The sequence below is a fragment of the Hippopotamus amphibius genome, chromosome 2 (assembly GCF_030028045.1).
Source record: "Hippopotamus amphibius kiboko isolate mHipAmp2 chromosome 2, mHipAmp2.hap2, whole genome shotgun sequence".
Taxonomy (NCBI): domain Eukaryota; kingdom Metazoa; phylum Chordata; class Mammalia; order Artiodactyla; family Hippopotamidae; genus Hippopotamus; species Hippopotamus amphibius.
In genome coordinates, this window is record NC_080187.1 from 191,809,689 (window position 1) to 191,820,712 (window position 11,024).

Genomic DNA, 11,024 nt, shown 5'->3' on the forward strand with positions numbered 1-11,024 from the left:
TCAAATTTGGTCACTTACTTTTGGTACCACTGGTCCTCTATTACTGTTTCTGTTTCGATGACCAGATAACGGGAAGACCTGTCCAAGCTGATTTGGACGCTCAGTGCATTCTGCAGTTATAGTACTGACAGTATTTGCAGCCTGAAAAGTGTTGGAGTAAGGTGCAGGAAAAGGATGATAGAAACCCATAACTTGGGCGCACGGTGCTGGCATCAGCTGGTAATATGTATACTCTGTAGAAACAGGTGGCTGAGCAGATATAATGGGATAAGCAAGGTACGGTCCAGCAGGGTTTGGATTAGGCTGTTGCCATCGTATATCATTGTTATATAATGGAAACTGTCTGTAAAACCAAATCAAAAAAAAAAAAAAATCAAACAACTCTATTGACGTGTATGTCTGAAAGTAATGCTAAAGCAAAATCTCAACTTATTTTAATAAAAATCAGTACAAAATAGTAGCCTCATAATAATTCTTGGGAAAAAAGATAAATTATCATTTTATAAATTTCCTTGCTACAGAAATTTTTATGTACATGTAATAAAATTGACAGTATAATGGAATTCAACCTGAGAGCTTACTGCATTCCAAAATTTTAAAAGTACAGCCCATTCTTATTTGTTACTCTCCCCTCAACCTCCTCAAGATATTTCTGCCTAAAAGTTATACACCTAGCTGCTGAATCTGCCAATGAAGGCAGTCCAAAGTTCCCATCCAATGGTAACAACTGTGACAGTGTTCTGTGAAAAGGAGGGTAAGGTGATCATTGTGTAAGGTGATCTTTACAATGGGTAACTGGATTCTTCCACCTCCCATTCCTTAGCTCAGGCCCACGGCCTCCTACTCCTCTCCCATACTCCCCTAACCACCTGGCCAAGTTCAGCTCTTTCCCTGGCTCCCCTCCTTGGCAATGGAAACAGGTGCCAGGTCCAAGGGAAAGAAAAGGAGAAAAAGGCAAGCTTGCTCACTGCCATCTTATCTCCAGCATTAGAGTTCTTCTGGTGCAATCCCTTCCTATAAAGCACCAGTCCTTCCTGTCTCAGCAGTCCTCCTCGCAGACAGCTGCTGACAAATGAGGGGTCATAGGGAGCTGGAGTACAGAGCTTTTCCTCACTATTTCATGACAAAGCCACAGGGAAAAATGTTCCCTGCAATAATTCTAAAAATAGTTTCAAATAATCTGATGGCTGGCTTACTCATGAATTCTCAAAGATTATTTAGTAAGGTAAGAAAAATGAAATTTATCATACTGTACACTTGGACACTTTGTTAAATAGAGAACCAGTCTTTTTAATTTAGTTTACAAATCACTTCAAACATAGTCCAACACAGGTCGAAGATTTTTAATATAATGTTAACTTGACTCAACTGATAAGACTCCTTTAGCTTCTACTATTTGCCTAATGCCCAAAACTATTAAGAGTTTTAGATTATTAACTTGAATATTTAATATCTGAGAAAGTTTAGTGATCTTATATCTCATGTATATAAAATTTCTCAAAGAATGCCTGGGCACACTAGTGTGCCGCAATGGTTAGAGATGTGTGGAAATACTGATTGCCTCAGCCCTCAGAGGTGGTTGGGCAAAGGCTAGAGCCTAGCTGCCTCATTCATTTATCCCAGAGTGCTAGAGAAGTATAATTTTGTGTGTGTGATATAACTTGAAAGAGGCTGAAAGTACTTTCATACAGCAATAAAATGAACTACACCAATGAAGTGCTAATCATTCAGACAGTCTAAGCAGGGTTAGAAAGGCTATCACGACTGTCACAAGACACACCCTAGCCACTAGGTCACACATTATCTTGAACTATAAGCATTTTGCTAAATCACCCTGTGACTACAGCACAGAAACTAAATTTAAACTACAATCAGAGTCTAGAGATATATGCTAACTAGCCACAAACACTTCAAAGTTCAGGGCCATCCCTTAATATACTCTTCTTATGCCAGACTGTCCTAGCAATTATGATTAGATGCCTATTCTCAAAAAAGGGTTTCTGTTCACCTCTTTCTGAATAATTCACTCCTCCCTATGAGTCAATTTATTTCAAACAAATTTCAATGACTTATTATAGGAGATACATACAAAGAACTCCATTTTCTCTTAGTAAGAATGAGAAAATAATAATAATCCATGTTAACAATTTTAATTTCTACATCATTTGGTTTTATTTACTCCTCTTAGAAAACAGAGAAATGGTTAATGTTTAAAGTTACAAAAGAAAAAATTAAGAAGTATGCTTTGCCAGTTTCTGTATTTCCCTACCCCCTCTTCCCCCACCAAAAGAAAATAATAATAAATTACCTATTAGACTGGTTTTCCTGCACAAATGGATAACAAGTAATCAGGTAGCTGGGAATTGGAGTTGGTTCCACACCAGAAACATTTCCATTATCATTTGGGAGTGCCATAGGGATCATAAATGTATCAGGATTCTTCTTCTGGGGAATAAATGGTTCTACCTCAGCTGACAGCTTGACATTCTTCAAAGAGAAAGTGAAACACATTACTAATAAACGAGCAAAACCTAAATAATGCAAATTCATAATTTAACAATAAAAGACACAGTCTTTAACAAACAGTAGTTAGGTCTCTTCTCAGTATTCACAAGACATTCAAAGGACTAGCAAGGTCAAATTAAAATAATTGAATATGATTACATTATTTAGACAAAGCTATCAAACAGAAGAAAATTTATCAAAGGTTACTACATTTCAATGAAGTCAATTCTTACGTAACCAAAGCTGTTAAAACAATCAAGAGTACAAGGAAGTCACACCTCAGAGTCCAAAAATAAAACTAGTAGTAAAAAAAAACCAAAAAAACCAAAAGAACAAAACAAAACAACTAGCTCTTCAGACAAAACAATGTGTTTTAAACTAATTTTGTTAGGAGAAAAAAAATCATTGAACAGAGTTCTGAAGGATAATTACTTTATATTTGTTTGAATAGTCTAAAAAATAATCTATTTTTGTCCATTTCAGGAAATTAGATTAATATGGTTAAATTAAAAGGAAGGAAAATGTCTACAATAAATGGAAAAAAAAAAAAGGAGAGGGACTTCCTGGGTGGCGCAGTGGTTAAGAATCTGCCTACCAATGCAGGAGACACAGGTTCAAGCCCTCGACCAGGAGGACGCCACATGCTGCAGAGCAACTAAGCCTGCTCGCCACAACTACTGAAGCCCCCACGCCTAGAGCTTGTGCTCCGCAACAAGAGAAGCCACTGCAATGAGAACCGTGAGCGCCGCAACGAAGAGCAGCCCCTCGCAACTAGAGAAAGCTGGTGAGCAGCAACAAAGACCCAACGCAACCAAAAACATAATTAATTAATTAATTAATTTTTAAAAGGGAGAAAAACTTTTGCTTCACAGTTAAAATGGGAAAAAAATGAGTACTTCAGCATCCCAGTAGACAAGCAGAGTAAAGTAATCCAGAAAATGTACTCCATTTTAGTTTATTTTGTATCTTTTCTTATAAATCTACAGAGGTTTAACAGTCCTAATAAACGACTGTACTAAGGATGCACAAGTTAGTGACAAAACTATAAAGAAAAGTAAATAAGAGCCATGAAAATCAGGATAGGAATTACTCTTAGGAAAGAGGGAGCTGTGATTGGGAAGAGGCATGTGGAGCGCTTCTGGGGTACCTGGCAAAATTCTATATCCTAACTTGGGTGATACAAGGTGTTCATCCAGTAATTCGTTTAGCTGTACATTGGTTTTATGCAGTTTTCTTTCTGTATTTGTTACATTTAACAAATTTTTAAATTTTAATTATAAAAAGAAATAATCTATAGGCACATTCTGTAAAAGCAGAATGTTAAAAACCACAAAAACATGAGACACTTCTTAACGAAACCAGTAAATGGAATGCAATCCAATTTTTCAATAACTCAAATCAACTACCTGAAAACAACAGTCTTAACCAGAACTTTTTCCCCACTAGGGTGGCATTCATTAGAAGCTCCCCTCAAGGCATATTTCTCAGAATAAATTTCATGTGTGTTTCTCACAAAAGTAATCAGTAGCAAATCCAAGAAAATCTAAAGAAAAGACTCAATATGCTAAACATAGAGCCTTTTTCAGAAAAACTCTTCTCCAAAGAGTCCACTGTAGATATTCAGCAACCCTTGTCTGGGGGAAGAAATCTGAACTATACAGCAGTATCAATTCAATATCCTCCTCCTCACCTGATTTAACTTTGAAGTCTACTTTTGTACTACCAACCAAATTCAAAGTAGACAATGTAATTGAATGCACAAATATCTGTGAACTAGAGTTGGTTTCTTGAATTTCAACACAGGAGACAAAAACAAATGTTAATAGTATAAGTCAGTGATTTTCACTGTGATAGTCAATAGAACTCAAAAGTTCTTTATCTAAGGTATAAAATATAAACCTTTGAACATATGAGAACCCTGAATAGTTTTATAAATCTGGACTAGAAGACACTAGGTTGTTTTTTTTCTTTTCTCTTAAAAAAAAAAATTTATTAACAATAACCTATGCATTCTCAATGACAGCAGTATCACACCCAAGAGAATTTTTTTAATGCAAGCTATACGGTTATATTAAATTCTCAGCTCAATATGAAAAAAAAGGAACAATACTAATATAAAGAAATAAGGTAATTTAAAGGTAACTTTTCCCATCCCCCCAAATGATACCAACTCATAAGTTACTCTGTTAACAACTCACAAATTACCTTGGTAACAACAAATTCAAATTCTTATTCAAGTCAAAAGTTTCAGGGAATTCCCTGGAAGTCCAATGGCTGGGACTCTGCTTCTCTGGGTTCGATCCCTGGTCAGGGAACAAAGATCCTGAAAGCCAGGTGGCGCACAAGGTGGGTTGCAACAAGTTTTTTATACCTAGTCTCATTTGTACTTAATATGTTTTATGAATTTAGGCAACCCACTATTCAAAAGGTGTCATGCATAATTTATAACTAATAAACGTATATGTCCTTAAAAAAACTGAAGTCTGTACTGCTTTCTATTCTAAGTGCAATCCTAGATATTGGCATTCAACAATAAAACTCACAAAGACTGAAATGATCCTTTGTTTTTAGCAAAAAAGAGAAGCTGCTGTAGTCAACAGCTGCACAAACAGAAGATGTCACTAGTAGGAACAGACTGGCAAACTTTTGCCTATAGTTACAACTCTGTATGGTTTTAAAAGTTGTTTATTGTGACTTTGGGGCCTTCAGTATCATACATCAAAATGCAGCCTCAGTTGTTCTCAGGCCTGAAAAGTAATGTTAAGATTCCAAACTATTTTTTAAATTCCACATAATAAAACCCACACAGACAATATGTTAAGCAAGCAACAGATTCTGGCAATACGTCAATTAAATTAGTATAGAAATCAAAAGAAAAAATGTCTTACATAGTGGACAACAAAACATTATGAAAAATTAGACAAGTTACTTCATACAGTGCTATTCCTCAATCTGAATTTCTGTTTAGTCTCTCTACTTTTGCCATGATCTGATTTTTAGAAATCAGAAATTTTATAGCAAATTTTTGTCTCCTTAAAGAAAATATAAATATGCAAGAGGTCTAAACACAGAACAAAATCTATTACTGAACTATTTGCTTAAAAACAAAACAAACAAAAAAACTACACAATAAAATTATCTTTATCTTTCAGAAATTATTTCAGAATTTTCCAAATTAATGAAAAATCATAATCCCAGAAACCTCTTTTGAAAAAAAACAAAAACAACTTAAGCTGTTTCACTCACTTAAAATTTTGCATATATTAAAACGAACATCAATAAAACTTATTTGATGTGAATAATCTAGAAAACCCAAGAATTTATCAGAACAAAAACTATAAAAACCTTATTTAAATATTCATTAAACAAATACATTCAGATCACTGAGAACCTATATAATTCAACAAATATACACTGAATTCATGTTCTGAAGAGAGCAACCACACCAGCCTGGTTTAGGGAAAATGGGCAAACATTACTACGAAGCACACATCAACGGATAACACATGCTAAACTCCTCTGAGATAGAATATTCAGAAGAGTGCAAATAATTTTCCCAGATTAAGCAATAGAAAAAAGACACCCACTTAAAATCAAAAGTGAAGTAGAACACAGTAAGGCTACTCCCACTGTAAAATGTCAGTATGTATTACACACCTACAGAAAAAATATGACCATTGAAACCCTCCACATTCTTCCTATATTAAGGCAAGTATGATATATCAAACACTAAGATGTTTTACATACCATGGCCAAAATTAAAATAAATGTCTTCTGAAGGAAAAAATGCTTAAGAGACACCTGCTGGCTTTATTGTCTTTTGGTTGGAATGACATACTGAAAGTAAACCACTTGCCAAAACAAATCACAGTAGTTATAAGTTTTGCAAGACTTTAGAAAATATTGAAGGAAAAAAATCAAAGTATTTAACTTAGACTCTGCCCACTTGCTTTCCTATCCATGCATTTTCCCCCTTTTCTGAGAACAGACCACATTTAATCCTGTTAAAGTCTGACAGTACTTTACTAAAACCCAACTTTCTAAATTTAATACTAGTTTTTGGAATACGTAATTAATTTCTGCTTTTACATTTATTTTCTCTTTCTTTGAGGGGTTTTCCCCCAAACTTCTTGCCTTGGATGCTTAATTTTTAATTTCCTTTTAAAATGTTGAACAATGAAAACATTTATGACTATGCATTTGCCTCAGCATATAGCTTCAGCCACATCCCATACATTTTCATATGTAGTATTTTAATACTTTTTTGAAAATCTAAAATTCTACTTTATATTTCCTCTTCTATTTAAAAGCTTAGGGGAAATGCCTTTTAAAATTTCCGAATGGTATTTTCACTAAATGAGCATTATTTACTTTTTTATTACAAAAGTATTATTTTTAAAATCTGTTAAGATAATCATTTACTTAGATCCACAAAAGCTAAGTATTACTGAGTAATAAACATTTTAGAGTAACTTATTTAGAATATATTTAGTTTGCAGTGCTATATCATTTGAAGTTTATAAATTATTTAAAGGAGAAAATTATAAGTAGGATAACTTTATATCTTTATTGGTAAACAGCACTTTGCATGAAGACATACACATTTATTACACGTTTGGTTTTCTAAGAATTAAAGGTGTTAGTGACCAATAATTTTATAAATTATTTTAAAAGAACTTATCTAACGTTAATGTGCTAAAAATTAAACCACTGTTTAAATTATTTGATAATACAAAAGAGTGTAAGCCTCAAGACTGCAGACCTCACTTCTATTATCATTGTTTATTTTTTTTAATCTCAAAACACTGTCCTAAATTTACTAAAAATAGAAATACTAAGACTTTGTAAGCAAAATGAACTCCATGATTTATTTTTCACATCCCTTTATACCAGCTTTTTTTTCCTTAAGGGGGGAAAAAAAGCACTATACCAAGAAGTTCTCAGAACTAACTCTGGCAATTAAAATTAAGCTACTTGTTTTGATTTAATAAAGTCTTGCTAAAAGAGAGTACTCCTGTGACTCTCTTCTGGTTATAACATTCAAATAGTCATTACTACAATTAAGACTATTAGCTAGCATGTATTCCCAGTAACTTATTTTTTATAATCTTGATCAACATACACACAATTTATACTTTTATACAAAGATTTTATATATATATATTTTTTAAAAAGAGGTAATTCAAAAAAAAAATTGGTAATTCAAGAATAGCAACATGAGTGCCTTCAGGCACAACATGCTTAGATTTTTTTTTAAGTTACACTTGTGCAATACTCCAAGGATTTCACTTAGATTAAGACAAAATGCAGGAAGTCTGTATTATCAATAGCACTATTTTTATAAAATCAAACTTCTATGAATTGTTAACCACTAGAATTTTATAACAAGTTTTAATGCTGTAGACAGTCCCAGAAATTCTGAAAATAACCAACACTAGTTTAAAACGAAAAAAAAAAAAAAAAACACGTTTTGTGAGAAAAAATGGAAATTCAGCAGATGTGGCATCTGTTTTTAATGACTTTTATCCATTAAATTCACTTAGTAAAAATATAAAAGTACATTCCAAATAACTTGGGAAAGCCATTACATTACTCAATGGTATAGTAAAAGCAATCAAGAATTCCACAAAGTGGACAAATCTCAGTTCTAGCCCCTAATCTATCATTAGGCTAATGGTTCTGTGCCTTTTTTCAATGATGAATAGGATGAAAATAATGGAGTCTTGCCCCAGAAAAGAGTAATATAAAATGAAGAAGACTCCTTCCAGGTCATCCAGGGACCCCTGAATTAACTGCCTACAGCATGAACTAAGCAAAGTAGCTTTGGGATCTCAGCTTCCTGTGAGTATGTGTGGGGGTAAAGGGGGGATTGACTGAAATTATTCTCTCATTTAGGGTTAGGCTAAGGGAAGAGGCAGGAGGTACTAGAGGGGAAAAAAAGAAAGAAAAATTCTTCAATGAAAACTTACATTTATGATTTTTTCCTGAACCTTAAATTTCTACAAGATTTTAATAGGTTGTGGACTTTGGAAAGATACAGGATGAAAGATGAAGAGGCTCTAGTTTAAATAATTTGCTCATAGCACTTGCTGTTAAGATAATCACACACAAATAACTATGTTAAAAGTTACCATCTAAACAGTTAATTACATTTCCTCTAGGATGAAAGGAACCATAAGTATACATATGGTAGCATTACTAGTTACAGTTCTGTCATCACGGAGAACGACCAAAATGTTTAATCTTTTCATTAGTGACATACATACAAGAAAATCATTCAAGAAAGTTTCCTATTCACTTGTCAGGTTTTGAAATCTCAGGCGTTTTTCATAGATTAACTTGAAAAACCGTTTTTCATTAAACTGGATATAAAGTGTATATAAAATACCCTGGGTCACAGGAAAGCCTGTATATATCTGCCAACGGAGCCCCAATCAATTTTGCTTTGGTAAATCACATATAGTTTCATAAAACTCATTTGTGTTTTCAGAGTCATAGTCACACAAAGTTTTTTTCAAATAAATATTTTGTAAAAAGAAAATACACACACACCCAGGAAGCTGTTCTTTGCCAGCTAAAAGAGCCCAATTTAAAATCAGAAATGGCTCTCACTGGCTACACATATACAGATACAGGAATTTGGGAAATCTTTTGTCATTATTCAGGTGTTAATTATGCATTTGTAAAGTAATTAGGCAAATCCCTAGTCTTTTTCCTTCATCTATTTGCCTAGTTCATCACTGGGCAAGGCCTTCAAATGAAGAGGGGAATGGATAGCGAGTAAATTTCGATTTCATCAAATTAAATTCTTTCATACAGGTTTCAGAATGGAAAATACCGAAAGTTTTGGGGACGAAGAAAACTATTATTTTATATTGTTTGTTAATACTGTCATCATCCCAGCCTCCCAGCACTTACTAGCTTAGATAATCAATAATTTGATTCCACCGAAAACACTAATGGGACTACTTTTGAATAAGAAAATGGGCTCGGATATGAATTCGTACTTCGACTCGTATACCTTTAAAATATAACATCGATTTTTAAAAAACACTCATTTTTGCGAAATAACTGGCTACAAGGGCAAAGAGAAACCGTAGTATTTCATATCTAAAAGGGAACACCTCCCTAAAACCACTGCAAAAGCAATGCTTCGCTCAAGGGAACGTAGATCTTAAAAAGCCCATAACCCCCCCCCCCCCGCCTCATCTGTAGTTATCACACATTCGACAGTTTTTCTAAGCGAGAAACCTTCAAAAGCCTTTCCACCTTGAAAACACATTCCAGAACTGAGGGGAAGGGGGAGGTGGGGGGTGGTATTGGCTGGAAGTTATAAGCCGTCTCTCGGGAGAGCACGGACAACTTGGGCGTCCTCCGGCCCCTTTCACCAAGCCAGGGAGCAGGGGCAAAAGCGAGTCCCCGGCCCGGGGGTAACGGGGCCGCAAAACCCCCAAGCTCGAGACAGCATCTGGAACAATGCAGTAGAGTGGGCGCCGCCAGGCTCCCCGGGGAAGAAGGTCTGCGCCAGCAGGAACCCGAGGGCTCCGGCCGTCTGGGCCCACGCTCGGGGACCGGGGCCAGGCCGAGAGGAAACGGCGGACCCCCCCCCCCCCCCCAGCTCCCGGCCCGGCCGGCCCGGCCCAAGCCCGCGTACCTGGTCTGCGGGGGCTCGGTCCATGGCGCCTGCAGCCGCAACGGGCCCGCGTTAGTCGGTGTGGAGAGTGCCTCGGGCCGCTTTCTCCATGGCCCCCCGCTCGGGTCGAGACCGGGCTCCGGACCTCCACCCCTATCTAGCTGGTCCCGACGCAGAGTCCGGCTACGCCACTGGCCGAGGAGGTGGCTCCAGCTCCGGGAAGAAGAGGCGGCGGCAGCCTCGGGGAGGGATCATCTGGGACGGAAGCCGAGGAGGGCCAAATGCGAGAGAGGCGTAGGCGGAAATGGCGGTGAGCGAAAAGGATAGAAAGGGGAGGAGTCCGCGGGGGGCAGTGGGCGGAGTGACCGCAGGCGGCCTGAGCAGGCGATAACCCAGCCCGAGCTGGCTGATCTGGATGCTGAGGCCAGGAGGACGTTCTGAGGAGCAGGTGCTCTGAACCACTCTGCGCTTTGCGCGGGACTTAACTGCCCCGCTGGACTGTTTTAACTGGAGGAGTGTGGGGCCACTTGGGACTCAGGACATTCGGATTTTAGTCTTCAGGGACCTCAGAGACCACTTATTTATCCCAACCTACCTCTCAGTGATATTGGAAGAGCTCTTCGCTGCCTGTAAATTTTATCCTTTCTTCTGTTATCCGACTACAGGGGGTTTTGACTGTAAAGGAAAATACCACAGAACGGCCACCAATGAGAAATGGAAACAGGAGGCTCCACAAATACTGCTTAGGTAATTCATTGTCAAGGTCCAGGTCCACCTCTAGGCTCACCTTCAGGCTCATCTGCCCTATCTCAGAACCCCTAATTTTACCCAGGGTCTGTATCTCACCACCCAACAGGTAACATACCCAACTCTTGTATGTTGCTTT

At 36.9% G+C, this 11,024-nt stretch overlaps 1 protein-coding gene across 2 annotated transcripts in view; it reads right to left on the bottom strand.

The window, feature by feature from the left end:
- The window catches only part of SECISBP2L (SECIS binding protein 2 like), a 55,097-nt gene extending 44,639 nt beyond the window's left edge, over positions 1-10,458 (bottom strand). The window contains exons 1-3 of one of the 2 annotated variants that reach the window (XM_057722121.1): positions 10,160-10,458; positions 2,309-2,487; positions 19-343 (exon numbers count right to left, since the gene is read on the bottom strand). In XM_057722121.1, coding sequence (XP_057578104.1) covers positions 19-343; positions 2,309-2,487; positions 10,160-10,183 — 528 coding nt within the window. In that variant the 5' untranslated portion in view covers positions 10,184-10,458. The remainder of the gene's footprint in view (positions 1-18; positions 344-2,308; positions 2,488-10,159) is intronic. The other variant, XM_057722123.1, reaches the window with a different exon arrangement.
- Positions 10,459-11,024: the final 566 nt, after the last annotated feature.